At 32.0% G+C, this 23,446-nt stretch overlaps 1 protein-coding gene and 1 long non-coding RNA gene across 2 annotated transcripts in view; one reads left to right on the top strand and one right to left on the bottom strand.

Annotated features, from left to right (window-relative positions):
- The window catches only part of LOC114336231 (elongation of very long chain fatty acids protein AAEL008004-like), a 113,092-nt gene that overhangs the window by 13,705 nt on the left and 75,941 nt on the right, over positions 1-23,446 (top strand). The window contains exon 2 of the mRNA XM_050649858.1: positions 18,563-18,660. Coding sequence (XP_050505815.1) covers positions 18,603-18,660 — 58 coding nt within the window. The 5' untranslated portion in view covers positions 18,563-18,602. The remainder of the gene's footprint in view (positions 1-18,562; positions 18,661-23,446) is intronic.
- Positions 12,103-18,303, bottom strand: LOC126884078 (uncharacterized). The gene is made up of 2 exons (XR_007697835.1): positions 18,201-18,303; positions 12,103-12,336 (listed from the first exon to the last, which is right to left on the bottom strand). It is a non-coding gene; the product is annotated as an uncharacterized LOC126884078 (long non-coding RNA).

The following is a 23,446-nucleotide window of genomic DNA, read 5'->3' as shown; positions in this document are numbered from 1 at the left end:
AAGCGACATAACTCAAAATGTTGTTCTTTTTCTTTGTTAAATCAAATATCATAGTCTCTTTGGTTTTGATTTTTACACAATTTCCACTTATCTATATTCTTTGATTTTAATTTATAAATTTTAGCAGTTACAGTTTAAAACTTACAGTTAAATATTAAGATCTAAAAAATCCATTTTTGTCTCTCCCGAAAAATGTTGTTTTTTGAATTTTGTCACTTTTCTTCCGGACGAGCGATGCATTATATTAAATTCAGATTCAATGTTTTCTTTTAGTTAAATTAAAAATTATAATTAAAAGTATGATCGATATAAAGTTATGAATGATGATGATCATTACCTTTGTAAATCAACATTTCGCCAACCTTTAATTAATCCAAAGTAATTATTCCGAACCTACATATATCCGTATCTACCAAAGTACGTATATTCGTATAAATTGCAGCGTTCTAAATGTGCTGCTATAAATTACTAGAACTTTCTCATTAGTTCGATCAACAAAAACGAAATTTAATGACTAAGGAAAGATAGAATTTCCATTTTATAAAACATCACTGATAGAGTATACGGAAAACATACGATTCTAATAACAATTTTTTGGTGGAAATAGATATATTATGTATATGTAGTATCTTCTTCTTCTTCTTCTTATGGTGCTTATCCATTTCGGAAGTTGGCGATCAGCATGGCTATCCTAACGTTGATTGCTGCTATTCTGAATAGTGCGGTTGTCGATGTATTGAACCGCTTTCCAAGGTTTTGAAGCCAATATATTCTTCTTCTCCCTGGTCCTCCCTTTCCAAATACCTTTCCCTGAAGAATGAGTTGCAACAAGCCATATCTTTGTTCATTTCTCATAACATTTCCCAGATATTCTAGTTTGCGCTCTTTGATGGTGTTAATTATCTCGCATTTCTTGTCCATTTTACGTAGGACCTCAACATTAGTCACACGATTCACCCATGAAATTCTTAAAATGCGTCTGTAACACCACATCTCGAATGCCTCGAGTTTTCTTAAAGGAGCTTCGGAAAGTGTCCAGGCCTCAACTTCGTATAATAACGTAGAAAATACGGTTCCATGACATTTCGTAACGCGACAGTTCGTAACCGGACAATTGGTAACGGACAATTCGTAACAGCGAAGGTAACGAATCAGTATCAGGTTAAACATTTTAAGGCATTTCATATTTTGTGTTTCAGAATATAATAAAAGTACTTAAACACGCAAATAAAAATTATTTAAATACAATACTTTACTGAGGAAAATGTTTACTTATAAAGTTAGAAATGTCTAAAAACGGTTGTCGGCTTAAATATTTCACGAATTACTTTATTATTCCTTTGTCTAAGTAGGTATATGCAAATTTAAGGAACAATAAGAGGGATAAACTTTTAAAAATATTTTTAAAAGTTTGTATTTATTTAAATATTTAAAGTTTGTGTATGTGTTTAAAGACTTTTAATATATTCTGAAACACGAAATATAAAATGTGTTAAACATGTTTATCCAGGTACCTACTATTTCGTTAAATTGATGAACATAATTTCAAATGTAACTGTGTTAACAATTAGTTTCGACGTTAACAAAAATAAAAAGAATAATTCAATTTGGACGTTACGAATTGTCCGTTACGAATTTGTATAGTCACGAACTGTAGCCGTTACGAAGTGTCGCCGTTACGAACTGTCACTGTTACGAGTTGTCCGTTACCAATTTTCCGGTTACGAACTGTCGCATTACGAGATGTCTGGTCACGAGAAAATACATAGCATCTGATGATAGAGATGTTGGTACCAAGTGGTAAATCGTGACTTCTGAAAATATACTTCATCATTATTATAATACCTGTAATATAAAAAATATACGTAGTCCTTATCACTAACTGCATGAGTCATGGGCTTTTAAAATGAAATGAAATTTTATATGGTTTAGTGCAGCTTTTTTAGGCTGCACTCAAATAGCTACACTCCATAGAGATAGTGGGAATAGGGCGCCTCTCGCTCATTGATCGGGGTAGGATTTCGTGTGGGTGTCCTTGTACACAGGGCTCCCACATGACAAGAACTTTGCTAATAGAGAGCCCCTATAGCGCATCAGAGTGTTATCGGGGTGGAAGTAGATAGTCTGGAGCACTGGGACGGGTGCAGCGATTCCTGCTTACATGAGTTAATCCTCTTCGCCCCAATGAATTGTATCATCCTAATGTCATTCTCAAGGGGTGAGCAAGTCTTTCAGGCTGGACTAAGCACTACTGCTTGCTTGCTACTAATTGTACGTAAAATAAGTTAGGATGTACTAGTGATTGACGCTATATCGACCAGCGATTCAACGTAGAACAAAATATTAGCTAAAGCTATTAGCTTTATGAAATGACATAAATATCTACCAAATCGACAAGCCTGTGACATAAAATAAACTTAATATACTTAATAAAAGTAGAATTATGCAAGATATAAGTAGAATTATGCAAGTATAGTAGAATTATGCAAGAATTTGTACACGAAAATCGATATTTTTTTGTGATAACTATGGTAATCCATTTTACCATAAATGATGACCGATTTTCGTTCCATGAGTACTAACACGCCTAAGTTAATTCCATTATGATGATCTCGAATTCTACGTAATTCTGCATTAAGACCACCATATAAAAAATACTATCACTAGCTATGCATATTTATATTATGTGTAATTATTGATCTACGGGCTTCGTCGGAATTTGTTTTTAAGCTAGGCATCAAACTTTTCAAAGACAATTGCAACAAAAAACTAAATAATAGGGCTTTTCATCGATTGTCATTTGTTTCGAGCTTCTGTCATGTGTCACATAATATTAATATATCTACGCCATACGTCTTTGATTTGTATCATTGTTATATACAAATAACGTATGACGTAGATATATTAATATTATGTGACACATGAGAGAAGCTCGAAACAAATGACTGTGAATGAAAGCCCTATAGAGAGATAGTATGAAGCTGATAATTATTATCGATACCTTTATTACCAAAATGGAGAAGGATCGAATTAAATATATTGTAAGGCTGTGTTTATGTCTTTTATATAGTTTGAGTTTTTTATGTCTTTTGGTTGGTGTTCTTTGGAAACCTCCCCATACCACTTAGTTTCCTCCCTGCAAATGTTTGATTCGCTACTGCTAATAAAACAAATATAACAAACGATATATGCCTTCGAGATATGTGATTTTTCTGAATAAAGCTTAGAATATCGTATGTTGACATATTTAGCAACGAAGAAGTCATGCGAAGAGTCTCAAAAGATCTAGAGCTATCACAAGAAGTTAAAATTATAAAACTCCACTATCTAAACCATGACGATCTAAAGAAATCGGCGCCTACAGAATTACAATAGAAAAAAAAACAGAACGTATGGTAAAAAAATTAAAACGAGGGGTAAGTTTTCTATGAATACACTAACAAACACACTGATGAACATACTAACGAATGAAAATGTGAGGTCACAAAATGTCACAAAATGAAAGGCCGCACGAAGCTGATTTTGTTGAATATAGCATAATACCACGACGACAACGCTTTAGTGATAACCAGGCATAAAATTTCAATAGTATATAACGCGCTATGAGAAGTAGTCACTTCTGTCGCAAGTGCCACGTGCCGTTATTTATTGTCTTTCGTTTTTTAAATCTATATCTATATTATGTATAATAAAAATAAATCAGGGGGAGTCACTAACAATTAGAGGTATCAGAAGAAAATAGAAGGTGCCAGAAAAATAGGAAGGAGTCACAAAAAAATAAAAGGGTCAGAAAAAAAGAAGCCTGAAAAAATTGGAGGGAGATATGATAAAATAGGAGGAAGTAAAAAAAGTTGAGTGCAGTGACTGTAAGTAGGGGGAAATGATTGTAACCCCGTCGCATGGCGACGAGTAAAATCAATAGCTGTAAATAAAAAGGTACAATAGAAATAATAGGTTTGTTCTAGCATCAGTTTCAAACGGTTTGAAACCATCAGCGAATAGTGGACCAGCGCGAGTAGAGGGGCGCGAGCACTGGTGACTGTATTATGTTCTCTCACTGACCAACTGTTTGCTGACGGTTTCTGACTAATTTGACTGTTTGCTAGAACAAACCTATTACTTTATGAAAATGTCAAAGTGTGCAGGGATTTTAAACAACTAATTATTTTGTGTGTCATTAGATAAATACAAAAACAAATTTACATTGTAATTTGCATTTTTTTAATACCACATAAAGTATAAAAATAGTTTCACTACCAAGTTCCATCTTGGTATATACAGGGTGAGGCAGATAAAGGGCCCATTAGAAATATCTCGAGAACTAAAGGTAAGAGAATCATGAAAATTAGAATACAGGGGTTTTGAGTTATGAGCTATTTAATGAAAATATTTTGGTCTCTTTGCTACTTCCAGTTATACCGGAAGTTGATTGTAACTTCGTTTTTTTAAATGGGACACCCTATATATTTTTACATTTTTGGATTCTGCTCGATGTCTTCTTTCTTAAAATATAAGGTTTTGTACCATTATACAGGGTAGTTTAAAAGATAATTATATACAGACCGGTCACTCTAGTAGAGTGTAGGTCGCTCAGGTTGATGAGCTCTTTTAATCCATTTCATGCGGTGGATTGGTCCGCATAAGTCCTCTTCATTATCCGTTATAGATTTTCGTGTTTTTTTGCTTTCTCTGTGATCTGTTTCCATTCTTTCCTATTCTGTGTTTTCTTTCTCCAGCCTGTAATTTCCATATTGGATATATCCTCTCGCAGTTGACCTTCCTATCTTATTTTCGGTCTTCCTCTGGGTCTGTTTATTACTGGCGTCCAATTTGTTATCTGCCCAATTAGTTCATCCGGTCCTCTTCTTTGGATATGGCCAAACCATTTTAGTCTTTGTGCTTTAATGAATCTTACTATGTCTTCTCCTTCCATTAGATTTCTAATTTCGTGATTTATCAGAATTCGTATTTCTCCTTGATCTGTTTTGATTGGACCATGTATTCTTCTCATAATTTTTCTTTCTATTATTCTCAGTTTTTCTTCATCTTTTTTTGTAAGGCACATTACTTCTGCTCCATAGGTGATGACTGGTCTAATTGCCGCTCTATATATCTTTGTCTTTGTTTTCTTGCTCAGGGTTTCATCTTTAAGTAGCTTGTGGTATTTCCAGAATGCCCTATTCCCTGCCTTAGCTTTTTCATTGATCTCTATGCTTCTTCTGTTTTGACCATCTACTGTCACTCCTAAATATTTAAAGCAGTCAACCCTTTGGAATACATTATCGCTTATTCTTATTTCTTTTATTCTATTTATTTGGTCTTGATTTCTCGTACTTATTAAGTATTTTGTTTTTTTCTGATTAATTATTAACCCCCTGATTTAATGATAATTACGGTTTTTTATAAATTTTGTAGCAAACTTCACACACTGTAGAATTGTACTGATTTGATATCAAGAACTCCATTTATGTTCATTTGATTTTTAATATAGTCAATTATTATTAAAAATTATTAATATAGCGAAATGTTTAATTTTAGTGTACAGGGTTGGTTGATGCTCGGAATGAGTATTTTCTGAATTTTCTTAAATGGAACACCCTGTATTTTAGTATTGTAATGAAATAATATTTTATAGTACTTTTTTATTTCCTAAGCATTCTCTATACCTAACTGCTTTAATTTGTAAGTTATTCGTAGTTCTTTAAGCCAAACATTAATTGCAACAAAAATTAGGTGAAATTTTATTAGGTTTGCCGTGAAAATATTCAATTATACATAATTTTTCGAAAATAAACACATATTAATTTTGATTGACCCTTAATTTATTAATACTGGTTGATATATGAAAATACCTACGTAGTGAAGATTGTTGGTGTGTTTAATATTAATAAAAACATACAATATTCTATACAGTAATGACTTTGACTCGAAGTGAAAGAAGGAGTACGACAAGGGGATCCCTTGTCATCACTGCTATTTAATGTAGTATTGGAAATGGTAATAAAAGAGCTAATATTAACAGATCAGGACATATATATCATAAAAAACATCAATGTTTGGCATTCGCGGATGATATAGTAATTCTATCTAGAAGCAAGGAACAATTAAAAGAGGTAGTAGAACGATTAGAAAAGGCAGCTCGAGAAAAAGGACTTTATATAAATGAAACAAAACTAAGTACATGGAATGGACCGACAAAAAATTCGAACAAGGGCAATATTTAATGATAACAACGAATGAAGGAACAATGTATAAATTTGAAAAGGTAGAGAGATTTGAATATTTAGGGACCTTATTTTCTAGTAAACCAAATATCCGGGATGAAATACACAAAAGACTAATGTCAGGGAATCGTTGCATGTATGCACTCAATAGAATACTAAGAAGCAAAAATATATCCAAATCAGCTAAATTAAGAACGTATAAAACTGTGATACGACCAATAGTTACGTATGCCTCAGAAACCTGGACTATGGCAAAAACCGAGCAATCAATGTTACAAGTATGGGAAAGAAAAATATTTAGAAGGATATTTGGGGGAAAAATAATCAACAATCAGTGGACACGAAGAACAAACAAGGAGTTAGAATAATGGTCTAGGTTATAATAATATTCACGAATTTACTGCTTTACCATTTTGTCAGTAATTCACAAACAAAATTTCATTTTCATCATAAGAAACTGATGCTAACACCCTCGTAACCGATTTCTGAACACGAACTCGTTTCGGAGCCTCAGAGCCAGGTTCACGCTACTTTAGAGCCTCTTGTTTTGATTTAGAACAATGGTGATATACCAAAGTCTCCTCTGTGGTGATGAATAAGTGCCCAAAACCCACCTTATCCTTTCGAAAGCCCTCTTAATATTGTTGAGAAAGTTCCATGAGAAAGCTGAACACAGCTTTTTGAAACGCTCAAAATATTACTTACTATTAGTCCTGTCGCCAGGGGGGGTACAACGGCCTCCTTAATTCAGATGGACTTACCCAAGTTTTTTTTATATATTTTGACCCGCAGAATACGAATTTTTTGGGTAACAGTTGATCCGGATGTCGATAAGATTGTTATAGACAAAGAACTTGAGGAATTACATAACAGCGATTTCTCGCAAAACAAAACATCTTTTTGTATTTTTTGGGTCATTTTAAGCAAAAAATATTCCTACAAGTTTTTTCGTAGAATGCATAGTTTTCGAGATAACCGCGGTTAAACTTTCAAAAAATCGAAAAATTGTAAATTTTAAACCCGAATAACTTTTGATTAAAAAATAAAGTAGCAATTCTGCTTACCGCATTTGAAAGTTTAAGTCAAATTATATCGGTTTTGATTATTTGCATTGCTAAAAATTTATTATTTTATTGTTAAACAAAGCTGTAAACTGTAGTAAACACCTAGTATGTGAGTGATGTTTTCTATGATTTCTCATTTAAAATCGAACGAGTAGGTAGAGTAGCTACAAGTGCAAGCGAGGCAATTTCTACGTAGCATGCGGTAAAACGCATGTATTAGGCACGGGAAACCTATGTGTTTATAGATTAGTTTAACAATAAAAAAATTAATTTTTAGCAATGCAAATAATCAAAACCGATATAATTTGACTTAAACTTTCAAATGCGGTAAGCAGAATTGCTACTTTATTTTTTAATCAAAAGTTATTCGGGTTCAAAAATTGCAATTTTTCGATTTTTTGAAAGTTCAACCGCGATTATCTCGAAAACTATGCATTCTACGAAAAAACTTGTAGGAATATTTTTTGCTTAAAATGACCCAAAAAATACAAAAATATGTTTTGTTTTGCGAGAAATCACTGTTATGTAATTCCTCAAGTTCTTTGTCTATAACAATCTTATCGACATCCGGATCAACTGTTACCCAAAAAATTCGTATTCTACGGGTCAAAATATATAAAAAAAACTTGGGTAAGTCCATCTGAATTAAGGAGGCCGTTGTACCCCCCCTGGCGACAGGACTATATCTTTTTTCGACGATTTCTGGTGTTGTGGCTGTTTTTTGATGTCCTTCACGTGGATCGTCTTCAAGAATTATACGATCTCGTTTAAATTCAGCAACCTATTTTTTTATGTACTAATTGCAGGAGAAAAGTCCTTATACACTTTCAACATTCGTTCGAAAATATCCTTTAAACAAATAATAAATTAACTATTTAGATGGGAAATAAGCCACAATTAAATTGAAAAAAACAATTTTATCAACGACACCCACATTGGGTGTCGTTGTCAAAATACTTTTCAAAGACAGATCACATACTATGATTTTTTTGTGGCGGATATTCTTGAGTTGGGGTTGATTTCATGTAATTGAATGAACTATCTTTCAGTAAAGTCGCCCCAGGAACGCAACTCATAAATATTGGCAATATCATTTTAAAGTCTTCTACTTTAAAATGTATAATATAGGTCTAAATTGCCGATATAAATGAGTCAGTGAGTCACATTAAATACAATATTAGAAGAATTTTTTACTAGGCAACAACATTTTTGTTTAATTTAGTAGTATTTTGTATTTTGACAACGGCGCCCGATTCGGGCGTCGAAACGTTAATAAAATATTTTTTTCCTTTTATTAATTGTGGCTTATTTCCTATCTAAACAGTTAATTATAAAAATGCCACAAGGAAATATAGTGGAGTCAATGAAGGTTTTCACCTCCGATTTCGTTGAACCTCCATCGATTTTCATGAAAATTGGTACGTATGTAGAGGATACCTCAAGAAACAAAGGTGACATGGTGCCAACTTGCGCTTTTAGCCTGGGGGTGGATGCCACCCCTTCTCGGGGGTGGAAATTATTTTATTAAAAATAATACCACTAATCGATAGAGGGATAAATTATAAGTAAAATTTGTTATATAAAGTTATTTCAATAAATCAATAGTTTTTGAGTTATTAAAGATCAAAAGTTTTGATTTTTCCTGAAAAAAATCCATGTTTTAAAGCAGTTTTTCATAAATAACTCAAAAACCATAAGTTTCTTCAAAAAAGTTGTTGTTACCAAAATCGAAGATAATATAAAAATAAATAAGCTCCTTATTCGAAAAATCCTTTATTATTACATATACAAAGTGAGTTATATGCAATTGAATGTAGATTTTTTTTCCGCGAGTACTCAAATCTTAGTATTGAAGCTTAAATAACAGGAAAACGATGCACTTTGTTAAATAGAGATACTAAACATTTTAATAAAGTACTTAAAGGTAACTATCAAAAAGCTATATAAGAAGTCGATAGCATCAAAATTAAGCAAGTTATGATGGAAATAAGAGGACCCTTTTAAATTTTATAGGGGAGAATGGAAAATGAAACCTACGTCATTTCCACAAAAATTAAAATTTATAGTAACCCATTTAAAATTTTATTTATTTTAACATGAGTAATAACTTCAACAATTTTGACCGGTTTAGAATGCATATTTTTGAAAAAAAATACGATTAAAAAAATTAGAATTGTTCAAATTTTCGTGCAGTTCATTTTCTTTTGATAATAACTCCAAAAATACTCGATATACTTAAAAAATGGTAGAGAATAAAATTTTAGTTTTAACTTTATTTAACCTTTCTCTTTTTTTAATATTTTTTTACGACAAAAAATAACCGAGATAGAAACATTTAAAACGGAAATTTTACTGCGAGAACCATGTAACCGGGGCCCTTTCACCTTGTATTAAAAAAAAATAAAGGATTTACAAAGTTATGTTTAATACAGTGTTACAGATCTTTTACTTAGCTTTGTAGTGGTTTTTGGATAATTCTCATATTTCAAAAATTAACGGAGTTATTTAAAAAAAACCAATAACATTTTCTTTTAAAAAATTTTATAGCGGAGATTTTGTATGTATACAGGTTGTGGGAAGTCCAATTAGTCGTTTGTTGTAGGAGATATGAAAAAAGTTTATTTAGGTGAGATTGGGGCATAGATAATATCAGAATTTAAATACATTTCCAAATATACAGGGCCACCCATATTGACAGGGTCAAACAAAATTATCTTTTGTTTAATGGAGCAGCCTGTATATCTTTACATTTTTGGATTCTCCTCTATGTTTTATTTCTTAAAATATCAGGTTTTGTGATGTTATACGAAGTAGTTTAAAAGATAATTACGTTTTTTTTTCAAATTTCATAGCAACATTCACCCCCTGTATAATTGTAGTGATTTGACATCAGAAAATCAATTTATGTTCAAGTGATTTTTAATATAGTCTATTATTGTTAAAAATTATTAATCTAGCAAAACGTTTAATTTTAGGTAATACAGGGTTGGTCGAAACTGAATGAGTGTTTTCTCAAAGTTTGAGAGTATGAGTTTTCTCAAACGGAGCAGCCTGTAATGCCTGTAATGAGCATTGTAATGAAACGGTATTGTATGGTACTTTATTATGTCCCACCCTGCCAGTGAGAACTGAATTTATTTTTGAAATTCCTAACTTTATATCTTTAATTATTTTAAATATTGTAAACGATTAAAAAACAATCAAATTAAATTGAAATGAATAACCAGTGTATATCTTCCACATTTACTTCATATTTAACGTAGCCTGTACCATATCATTGCACAGATTATTATCCCTGTATAGCAGCGATATACCATGAATGTGAATTCATACTTGAGAAATGTCCTATATCCAGTCTCACAAAAAAAGGGATTCCTCAAACATAATATATATGCAGACAAAATCAGCCAAAGTGATCTGCGATATCTAATGAAAGGTATGTTCCGTTTGTTTGTAGAATTATATGTAATTAGATTTGCTGTATAAATAAATTTTCAATTATATTTTATGTATTTGTGGAAAAGGAAACCTAGCATTAGTGGCCACATTTCTATAACGGCCAATTGTTTTTTATTTTTAGTGGCCGTTATTGACAGGTTTTATTGTACCAATAATATTTTATTAAATTATGAAACATTATTTAAATAAAAAATTTATAAACTTGATAAAAGAAAGTTTGCTTAGAATTTACTCCTCTATCTAATTATGGGGTTATTTTTAATAAAATAGTGTTCACCCATGAGAAGGGGTAACATCCACCCCCAGGATAAAAGCGCAAGTTGGTACCACATCACTTTTGTTTCTTGAGGTATGCTATAACTACTTACCCATTTTCATGAAAATTGATGGAGGTTCAACGAAATCAGCGGTGAAAACCTTCAGTGACTGCCTTTTTGGAAATATAAAAGAATAATTTTTTTCGTGATTGTCAATTTGCGAATTTTCTGATTTTTGGTTGCTATAAGGTTTGAAAAATTAATAAAAATTATAAATCATACACATAAATGTTAAAAAATATTTATTTTACTTAATTAAACGAGATTGCTTGAGCCAGAATGCTGAAATCTGCATTTTTATCATTAAAAAAAAAGGTGGATTTCACCTCTAAAATGCAGAAAGCGCAACTTGGTGCCATATCACTTTTGTTTTTTAAGGTGTCCTCTAACTACTCAACAATTTTCATGAAAATCGATGAAGGTTCAAGGAAATCGTGGGTGAAAACATTCAGTGACTACACTTTCAGAAATATAGAAGAATAAGGTTTTCGTGATTTTCGACTTGTTAATTTTCGGATTTTTGGTTGCTATAAGGTTTGAAAAATAAAAAAAAATGTAATTCATGCACATACATATAAAAAAAAATATTTATTTTTCTTAATTAAACGAGATTACTTGCGCCATAATGCGGAAATCTGCATTTTTTACAATTTAAAAAGTAGGGGTGTATTGCACCCCTAAAAGGCAAAAGCGCAAGTTGATGCTATATAACTTTTATTTGTTGAGGTATCCTCTAACTACTTACCGATTTTCATGAAAATCGATGAATGTTCAACGAAATAGGAAGTGAAAACTTACAGTGACTGCACTTTCAGAAATCTAAAAAATAATTTTTAAAAAAGGGGTGTATTTCACCCTTAAAATGCAAAAAGCGCAAGTTGGCACTATGTCACCTTTGTTCCTTGAGGTATCCTTTAACCACTCACCAATTTTTATGAAAATCGATGGAGGTTCAACGAAATCTGAGGTAATAACTCATATCCACCTTCATTGACCCCACTAATAGCTTCAGAACAACATTAAATAATAAATTGACAGTTTCAAATGAAACATCACATTTATTCCATACGAACAGTGTATCAATATAAAAAAAACTTTAAGGCTAGTATTAATATCCTCTCTTACCGATCCACAAAACATATTGGACAGCCTCTATTTCTTCTAGTAACCTTAGGTTGGGTTCATCTTTAAGTGTCATCTCCGCGACGAAGGTTGGCAATCATCATGGCTATTTGGACCTTCGAGGCAGCTGCTCTGAATAGTTGCCTTGAGCTGCAACCAAACCATTCTTTCACGTTTTTCAACCAGGAAACGCGTCTTTTTCCTACTCTTCTCCAACCCTCTATTTTTCCTTGAATTATGAGTTTTGTCAAGGTGTTGTATATTTCGCCTCATTACATTTATTGTGTTTTCGATTTCTCTGTCTCTGACTACTCTTCTTAACACTTCTATATTAGTGAATCTATCTACCCATGAAATCCTTAACATTCTTCGGTTAGGAGCCTCTTATTCCACCTAAGAAGTCCATTGGAGTAATGCCTAGGTTAAAGTTGTCTTTAGGCTCGCGTTTAAACGGGCGTGACTATTATGGGGATCACAAAATATTTCCTCCTTTTGAGGCGTTCATTCACAAACTGCTCGGAATATCCTCAAGTATCGTTGGTTAAGGAACACGTCCAGGGATTTTCCGGGTCGGAAGAGGGGGTGGTTTTAGTTGTTAAGCGGTTGGTTATGGGGAGCACGCGGGACACATAGATCATACTCTGGTGTGTGGGTCCTGGCGTATTCTCCTCTCCTGTCCGTGTCCAACAGTACTATGGACACTTTCCCTAGTCTGCTAAGAGCGTTCCACCTCAATCAAAAATTAAAGTTGTCTGTGACTGTCAGTAATCATCTCGGTTGTCATTTAAACATAGCCGACAGTGTAGCCCCCGAAGGGGGTTTAACCTGTTTTAATTTTAATCTGTTTGTCGTTTGTGCAGTGTGTGTAAGTTTTATTATTTTTTTTGTAAATTTCTACAGTCTACGCCATTCTGGGATGTACTGGTTAGCTTCCTTTTTCTGACGAAAGAAATTTATAACGTTCTTATCATTTTTTTATTATACACCAGCTTCTAGCCCTTGTCGAAGTTTTCCATTTTTGTTCTATCTCTGTAATAGCATTTTTTGGCTAGTTTCAGATGCCCCTGATAATGCTCTGAGATCAAGAGTACTTGGACAAGATTTAAAAAATAACTGTACTCGATGTCTACCTTTTATTTTTAAAATTGAAAAATATATATATATATATACACAGTCAACTCCCGTTTATTCGCGAGCGGATTATCCGTGGAGCGGTCTCTGTAGAAGCTTTTTTTAATATTAATGAAAACCGTCCAAGAGTGGTTAGAGTTTAGGTCAAAAAACATTAAAAAAACAAATTGCCACAAAAAGCTATACAGGGTGATTGATTAGTAGGGTAAAGCTCAATAGCTCCGCTATAGTAATAGATAGCAATAAAAGTTAATAACAAAAATTTTAGCCACCTTTGAGCTTCGCATTACAAAATTAGTTAGAATGTTACAGGTTGTTCGATAACACATTGGCAGACCTAACTAATGTTTTTTTTTTTTAAATGGAACACCCTATATTTTATTTTATATTCGAAATCCTGTTAACTTCTCCATCACAAAAATATAAAGGTTTATTATGTTATACAGGGTATTTACAAAGTTATAACCAATTTTATATGAAAATCGTAACAAGTTCAACTCCCTGTATAAATAAAAATAAGCAAAACAACAATGGTTTATTAATGCCATATTTTTTAACGTATTGTCAAAATTTTCAAGAATGGTCGATATTGCTAATTTTCTTTATATCAAATACAGGGTGAGTCAAAACGCAAGTACATTATTTTCTCAGTAATTTTAAATGGAACATCCTGTATTTTATATCACTATTGAAAAGTACCATTACCGAACTTTAATTTTTAGATAATATTCCCTATATCTAAATTTATTAGTTTTCGAGATATTTTTATTTTTCAATGGACCAGTAGCGTGGCCACCCAAATCACCAGAATTTAATAAACTGGACTGATTTTTTTGGGGTTACGTTAATAATGAAGTTTATAAAATACCTCCAACAACAAGGCATGAGATGAAAAATAGAATGCAAAGTGTATTTCGATGTGTTAACTTAGAAATGCTCCGTAGAGTAAGTAGCTCATTCAATGATCGTTTTTAGGCGTACATAAATGTGTTAGGAGATAATTTTGAACACCTTAAGTAATTAAATATTAAAAATATTTTATTAAAAGTAGCTTCTAATTTTTTCAAACATGTTTTTTTGCAAAATGTATTACTGATAAATTATGTTTCGTTCTTTATTTGTTACATTGTTACATTTACATAAAAAAGTACTGTTTAATTGTCTTCACAAAATATTGTGTTTTGTGTTTGTGTGTTTTTTTGTAAAATTTATTACTAATTTTCTTTGTTTATTTGTTGCATTTACATAAAAAGATAGTTTTTAATTGTTTCAAAAATGTTGCATGTAGTGGTTGTGTTTTTGTTTGTAAAATGTATTACTAATAAATTATTTTTATTTCTTTATTTGCTACAGTGTTACATTTATTACCGGATTGATAATCGGTTATCTTCAATTGTCAAATCAGGCATGGCTTACTTAAAATTTAGACAAATTTAAACACCTAAAATAATTTGCTCTGAAAAATGAAAATATCTCAAAAACTAATAAATTTGGGCATAGGGAATGTTATATAAAAATTAAAGTACGTTAATGTTTCTTTTCAGTATTGATATAAAATATAGGGTGTTCCATTTAACATTACTGAAAAAATAATGTACTTGCGTTTTGACTCACCCTATATTTGATATAAAGAAAATTAGCAATATCACTAATTCTTAAAAATTTTGACAATAAATAAAAAATATGGCATTAATAAACCATTTCTGTTGTGCTTATTTTTATTTATACAGGGAGTTGAACTTGTTACGATTTTCATATAAAATTGGTTATAACTTTGTGAATACCCTGTATAACATAACAAAACTTTATATTTTTGTGATGGAGAAGTTAACAGGATTTCGAATATAAAATAAAATATAGGGTGTTCCATTTAAAAAAAAAAAACATAAGTTAGGTCTGCCACTGTGTTATCGAACGTTCGTAACATTCTAACTAATTTTGTAATGTGAAGCTCAAAGGTGGCTAAAATTTTTGTTATTAACTTTTATTGCTATCTATTACTATAGCGGAGCTATTGAGCTTTTACCCTACTAATCAATCACCCTGTATTGTTGATTGACAATGTCCCCTCACATTCTGAAACGCATGTTTAAGTCTGCTGACGAGAAAATATTTGCAAAATTTTTGCCCCCAAACACAACTGTGTCAGTTGAGCCTATGGACTAATACGTCATTGCGCCTATGAAGAGAAACTACAGAACAAAGTTACTTCGCTCTAAAATTGAAGAAGTTTATGACGAGTTTTGGAAGTCATCACTCCATTTACGAAATTACATCTGCGTGGGAGTCTGCATCTGCAAAGTCATTAACAATAGTGAAGTCATGGAGAAAACTGTGACCAAACATCGAAAGTTGTGTCAAACTAGCAGTTGGAGATGATGAAAGTGAATTGCCTGTCCTTACAACTTTAATGAACTCAGTTTCTGGGGAAGAGTATGTGACGCTAGAATAAACCTGCAAAAGTGGTTAGACTGTGACGCTACCGGCCCGGGACTTGATCATCTAACGGATGAAGACATCCTAAGAAATTTCCGAGGAAAAAACGAGGAAAAAACTAGGGGCCGGCGTAGCGCAGGCGGTAGTATGCTTGCCTTGCATGCTGGTAGGCCGGGGTTCAAATCCCACCGCCGGCAAGAAAAACTAGACATTTTTAAAATATCTATAGGCCCCAGGTCGACTCAGCCTGAATAAAATGAGTATCTTTGGTAAAACCAGGGGTAATAATAGGCGGCTGAAGCGTAGCACTGGCCCTGTTATCTTCCTTGTATACCGTAGGCCCTAGATATAGCAGACTACCCTGCTATAATCCCAAAGCCGCGTCAGCGATATAAAAACGGGAGACTATTATTATTTAAAAACGAGGAAAGTAATGAAGAAGAGGAGCGTATACGCTATACTCGCTGATAAACGGATGCTGCGTAAGGTGCAATGTGGAATAAAGAAAGAAACACGTTTTCCACTCAAAGAAGCAGAAATAGGTAACATACTACTTTCAAAAAGTGTAAGAATGTAAGTATATATTGAAAACTGTAAATTAAAGCTTTAGGTGAAAGTACATTTTTATTTTGTGCATTTATGTATTTGACTTCACCTTACACCTTATCTGCGATTTTCGTTATCCACGACAATCCGCTCAACTTCACGGAAAAACGGGAATGTGACTGTATTTTTTTCTATTTCAGGGGATAAGCCCAAATATTGGTCCAGTGCTATTTAAATGTATTGCTTTTTTTTTGGATACTGAGAAAACTAATTAAGTTTTTTTAAAATTTAAATGCAGAATGAAAGGTTACATTATTACCGAGGGCCGAAAGTCCCTGAAAACTTCTATGATGTTTATTTGAATAAGTTACAGAGGTGAAAAAAAAGGAGAAAATTTAGTGTGATTTTTAATTTCAAATACTACATTCAAAAGAAACTTCTTGTTTATTCTAAGGGACTTTCGGCCATCGATAATAGTGTAATATTTCATTCTACCTTTAAATTTTTCAAAAATATTTATTAATTTTCTCATAGTCCATGTGGTGAAACCGCTCCCGTCTGAAAAACATTTCTAATTCGGTTTCTCTGCGGATTCATATTCAAAAATGTCCCCTTTAAACAAATCTGAAGGGTGCCGGACGGAATTTTTGGGCAGAAATTGTTATCAACAATTTTTTTAAACAAATACATAAGATCATCTTTTATTGCTCAAAATAATATATTTTTAGGTTTTTTGGGTCATTCTAAACAAGGAATGTATCTTGTGATTTTTCTCAAAAATTGACAGTTTTGGAGTTATAGGCGATTTAAAATCTAAAAAATGCGAAAATACGCATATTCGAGGCTTAAAAACTCATATTTAAATTAGTATTTTTAAGGGTGCCAATAACCTGTATTAAAGCTTAAACATTTCTTTTCAAGATTACGAAGAGTGATCGGGTCTAACTTCAATTTAGACTGTAGTTTTTTAATTGTTAATTATGCATGTCCATCCGATTTTTTGGCCGGTGCGGCGTGCTGTATTTCAAAAATCTCCTATTTTCCTGCGAAACATATTTTTTCTAGATTCTTTGGGACATTCTAAATAAAATAAGTTTCTTGACATTTTTCTCAAAAGTTACTAGTTTTAAAGTTATAAGCGATTTTAAATGCGAAAATGTTTTTTTTGTCATTTTTCGGATTTTAAATCGCTTATAACTTTAATATATTAACTTTTGAGAAAAATATCAAGAAACTTATTTTATTTATAATGTTCCAAAGAAGCTAGAAAAAATATTTTTCGGGGGAAAATAGGAGATCTTTGAAAATAGTGCGCGGCGCACCGGCAAAAAAACCGAATGGACACGCATAATTAACAATTAAAAAACTTCGGTCTAAATTGAAGTTAGACCCGATCACTCTTTGGAATCTTGAAAAAGAATGTTTAAGCTTTAATCCATGTTATTGGCACCCTTAAAAATACTAATTTAAATATGAGTTTTTAAGCCTCGAAAATGCGTATTTTCGCATTTTTTAGATGTTAAATCGCCTATAACTCGAAGACTGTCAATTTATGAGAAAAATCACAAGATACCTTTCTTGTTTAGAATGAACAAAAAACCTAAAAATATATTTTTTGGAGCAATAAAAGCTGATCTTATGTATTTGTTTAAAAAAATTTTTAAACAATTTCTGCCCAAGAATTCCGTCCGGCACCTTTCAGATTTGTTTAAAGGGGACATTTTTCAATACGAATCCGCAAAAAAACCGAATTAGAAATGTTTTTCAGACGGGAGCGGTCTCACCACATGGACTATCAGGATTCGAAAAAATAAATATACCTAAAGAGCATTGGACCAAGATTTTGCGCCTATTCCCTTAATGTAAACAATTAAAATCAATTAATTATGTTTATTACTTACTTGATACTGTTAACTATATACATAGTAGTTAACTGTAGTAAAAACATTTTTAAGCTAGTTTCCTTTTACTATAATTAGCCTTGTTAAAGTTGAATATGTATATATCAATCCAAAAACTGTAAGTCATACCAGCAACGTTTTTGGTATTTATATCCTTACATAATATTCAAAATTCATCCATAGTATTCAAAAATTTGGAAATCTTTTTTAAATGTTAAATATTTATAAATCGCTATAAATATGTAAGAGAGTTTGAACTAGTGTTTTTTTCTGATTAATCATTCATAGAATTAGAAGCGTTTAAGCATTAGTGCTACTCAAAGTATAAATTGATAGCTCATATATGAATTTATCAATTTTAGACAAGCTGTGTGGCTTATAATACCAGTGGAGATATCAGCCATGGCGTTGGTGTTAAGGAAACTGAAAGATGTTTATCTATATAGTGAAGAAAGATCGGGTGAGTAAATATATGTATTTTTTATTTATGTTTGCGTATAATTTGTTTCCATAAATAATAATGATATGAGACATAGTGGAGTCACTGAAGATGGATATGAGCTATTACCTCCGATTTCGTTGAACCTCCATCGATTTGGATGAAAATTGGGGAGTGGTTAGAGGATATCTCAAGGAACAAAGGTGACATGGTGCCAACTTGCGCTTTTACCATGGGGGTGGATGCCACCCCTTCTCGGGGGTGAAAATTATTTTATTAAAAATAACCCCATAATTCGGTAGAGGGACTAACTCTAAGCAAAATTTGTTATATACAGTTATTGAAATTAATTATAATTTTTGAGTTATTAAAGATTAGAGATTTTAATTTTTTCTGAGAAAAATGCACGTTTTTAACCGATTTTTTATAAATAATTCAAAACTATAAGTTTTTACAAAAAAGTTATTATTACCAAAATTAAAGATAATAAAAAATTAAATAAATTCCTTACTTGAAAAAGCTTTTAGTGTTAACTAAAAGTGATTTATAGGTAATTGAATGTATATTTCTCTCGGCGACTACCCATATCTAAGTATTAAAGCTTAAATAACAGGAAAATTATGCATTTTATAACACAAACTTATTAAACATTTGTCAAAGTATTTAAAAATATCTATCAGATGAGCCCACGAACAAGTTGACAGCATTAAAATTTATGCTACAGAAATTTTTCAAAATTTATCTTTTAAAAATTTTTCCAAAAAATGTTATTGTTATTTTTTAATAACTCCGTTAATTTTGAGACATGAGATTCGCCTAAAAACAATTTGAAAGCTGAAACTAAAGGCCTTTAAATCACGTTAAATTTAATTTTCTAAATCGCTAACTTTTTTAAAAATAAAAGGTTAAATTGCCCGCTTACATGGTTCTCGCAGGCAAAATTTAAGCTTAAAACGTTTCCATCTCGGTTATTTTGTACCCTACAGAAATAGTAAGACAAATAAAATATTTGATACGGAAACAACTAAAATTTTGTTATATATAATTTTTTTCGTATATTGAGTATTTTTGGAGTTATTATTAAAAGAAAATGAAAATTACGATAATCTGAAAAATTCTGATTTTTTTAAATTACATCTTTTTTTCAAAAATATGCATTCTAAACCGGTTAAAATTGTTGAAATCATTACTTATGCTATTATAAAGAAACTGTTTTAAGAATTTCTATAAATTTTAATTTATGTGGAAATGACGATGTTTTATTTTTAACTTTTTCCAAAAAAATCCAAAGGGTTCTCTTATTTTCATCATAACTTGCTTAATTTTGATGCTATTAACGTCTTATGGAGCTCATTTGATAGGTATTCCAAAGTACTTTGACAAGTGTTTAGTAGGTATATTTTATAAAATGCATCGTTTTCCCGTTATTTAAGTTTAAATACTTAGATTTACGTACTCGTCGAAAAAAATATACCTTCAATTACCCATAACTTACTTTGAATTAACATTAGTGTAGTTCTTTAAATCAGAAGTGTATTCAAATTTTTATTATATTTAATTTTGGTAATAATAACTTTTTTGTAAAAGCTTATAGTTTTTAAGTTACACGTGAAAAACATCTTTAAAACATGCATTTTTTTACGAAAAAATAAAATCTTTGATCTTTAATAACTCAAAAAGTATTGATTTATATTAATAACTTTATATAACAAATTTTGTTAAGAATTTGCCCCTTTATCGATTTATGGTATTATTTTTAATGAAATAATTTTCACCCCCGAGAAGGGGTGGCATCCATCCCCAGGGTAAAAGCGCAAGTTGGCATCATGTTACCTTTGTTCCTTCAGGTATCCTCTAACTACTCACCAATTTTCATAAAAATCGATGAAGGTTCAACGATATCGGAGGTGAAAACCTTCATTGACTCCACTAACATACAGGGTGAGTTTTTAGTGCGAGATCGGTCGATAATTCCATTATGGTACAGAATATCAAAAAAAGTTATTCAGAAAAAATGTAGGCAATGATATTCTCCAGGATTGGAAAATATGACAAATTCTACAGGGTGATCAATAACTGCGTGGTATAGCAAACATATAGTTTTTAAATGGGACACCCTATATATTTTTTCATATTTATGTTCCTCTCATAATTCTTGATCATATAATACAGGGTTCCCTCATTTTTTGATTGTCTCCTATCTCCATTACTTTGGTTTTCTCTTTATTCAAAATCATTCCATATCTTTTTAGTGTTTCATTCCAGAGTTCCATATTAATTTGGAGGTCTTGTTCACTTTCTGCAACTACCATCATATCGTCCGCGAATGCTTTTTCCGAAATCCTCACCATTTGTAAATTTTTGTACCCTACTTTTAATTTCTTCGCTTTATTTGAACAGGCTCTGATGATATCGTCCATAAATATATTGAATAAGGGGGCTCAGCCCTCCTCCTTGCTTCAGTTCTTCACTGGTTACAAAGATATCCGAGATGTTGTTTCTCCAAATGACACTATTCTTGTTGTTCTTATATAAGCTCTTAATCACATTTAATGTTTTGTCCTCTACACCTTTTTTCTTCAGTATTTCCCACAATTTATCCCTCTTCACCTTATCAAAAGCCTTCTTCAAATCTATAAATGCCAGTGACGCTATCTGGTTTTGTTGGTTAACTTTTTCTATTATATGCTTTAGTGTGAATACGCGGGCCTGGGTGCTTCTTCCTTTACGAAATCACCTTTGCGCGTCGTGCAGTGAAATTTCAATTTTCTTATACAGTCGCCTCTCAATTATTTTTTCGAAGGCTTTCATAGACGTGCATAGTAAAGAAATTCCTCTATAATTACTGCAACATTTCTTGTCTCCTTTCTTGTAAATGGGCAAAATCAGCGCCATTTCCCAATCTTTTGGAATTATCTCTGTCTTCCATATTTCATTAAAAATCTCCAAGAGTACTTCATTAACTTAATCACCCACGTGCTTCAGCATTTCGTTCGTTATTCTATCAAACCCAAGCGCTTTTCCTTTTTTTAGCCATTTAATAGCATCCTCTAACTCTTCTAATTTTATACCATCTGTTTCTCCCTGTTGCAGTATGTTTCCTACTTCCGCCTCCACTGTATCTGAATGCGTTCCTTCCAGAAGTTCTTGAAAATACTCTTTCCATCTGCTCATTATTTCTTTGTTTTCGGTTAACACTTTTTCTTATGAATCTCTAATTTATGTATTTGTTTCTTTTGTGTCCTTATTGAACGATTTAAGGATTTTATAAAACAGGTTTTGATTTTCTTTGCTATTTTGTTCCATTTTCTCTCCAAATTCTATTCAATTTACTTTTTTTTTGTCTCTGCAACTAGTTTCTTTGCTTTTTTAATTTGTTTCTTGTACTCTTCGTAACTAGTTTCGTTCCTATTTCACATTCTCTGTCCACCAAGATGTTTGTTTCTTGTTTTTGACAGTTCTACATGTTCCACAAGCTTCCTTTACCGCTTCTAAAGGCGCATTTAAATCAAAGCGAACACGAACGAACGAACGAAGGAACGAATTCGTAGGTGTTCACTTGGTCAATCGTTCGCTACAAAGTAAGGCCATTTACATTGAAGCGAACGTTCGCATTCGTTGATGATCCGGAGTGCATATTGCCCGCAGATGTTTTTAAGATGGGCTGATGGGCCAGTGCCAGTCACACATTGTGAGAGAGACATACTTTATTGATACAATATACCAAAAGGCCATCGACCGAAGTCTTTCAGCCAAGTGTGTTTAAGTTTATTTTCGTGTTTCTTACTGGGTAAATTTTAATACAATAATAGCTTACAAAAATAACAGGTAGCAGGTATTATACGCTGTTTGAGGGAGCTTAGAAAATAACATATGTAATAAAGAACCAGCTTTCTTAAAATTCTTCCTCGAAAAAGTTACTTGCTCGTGATATTATGACTATATTATGTTCAAATAATAAATTGTAAAATTGGTGTATCAAAATAAATTTGCTTTAAATTAATTTTAGCCATTAATTTGATTTGGTTACCTCATTAGTGTTTCTGGGTTGAAATTTATCCAATAAAAACATTAGGCTTTTAAAAGCAAATCACTTCGAACCCTCTTTTTGTCTTTCTCGTCTAAATGATGCCAGAAGCTAATTCATTTTTTTAGTTCAGAGACATCACAACCCATTCCTATAGAAATGTTAAAACAAGCATCAGTTTTTCTGTTTATTATTTTATATAGCTTCGATTTTGGGTTTCATAGGCATATTCCATATTGCAAAATTATGTTTTCACAACTACACAATAAACAACCCTCTCAAACTAATATTTGTAAATAAATTAAATCAGTACTTCTAAACGAATTCGTTCGCTACCGTCTATCCACTGTCCACATTGAACAACGATTTCCTTTGATGATTCGCTCACTTACCGACATCGGTTGGAACATGTGCGAATGCGAACGAATTCGTTCGGTCGTGCTCGATTCGCTGTACAAATACAATAAAGTTAACGAACGAATTCGTTCGTTCGTTCGTGTTCGCTTTGATTTAAATGCGCCTTAAGATTACTTCCTTGTATATAACCCAGGAAAGCTCTACGTTTTTATCTATTGAAGTAGTAGTAGACAACTAGCTAACTCTAGTTATCTAGTTGTAGCACGTGGTGTCCTAAAACCATTGAGCCACGAAACTGCTATCTGTTGATTCGGTTCATGTTAATGCAAAAATTCGAGAATTGTTAGCAGATCTGGCAACCTCCATGGCGGAGGGATACTTTTCACCAAAATAATGCTTAAAATATTAGTTTTGTTAAAAAGT

Source organism: Diabrotica virgifera, chromosome 4 (assembly GCF_917563875.1).
Source record: "Diabrotica virgifera virgifera chromosome 4, PGI_DIABVI_V3a".
Lineage (NCBI taxonomy): Eukaryota > Metazoa > Arthropoda > Insecta > Coleoptera > Chrysomelidae > Diabrotica > Diabrotica virgifera.
The sequence above is the reverse complement of the archived record's forward strand: the minus strand, read 5'-3'. Positions and strand labels throughout refer to the sequence as shown.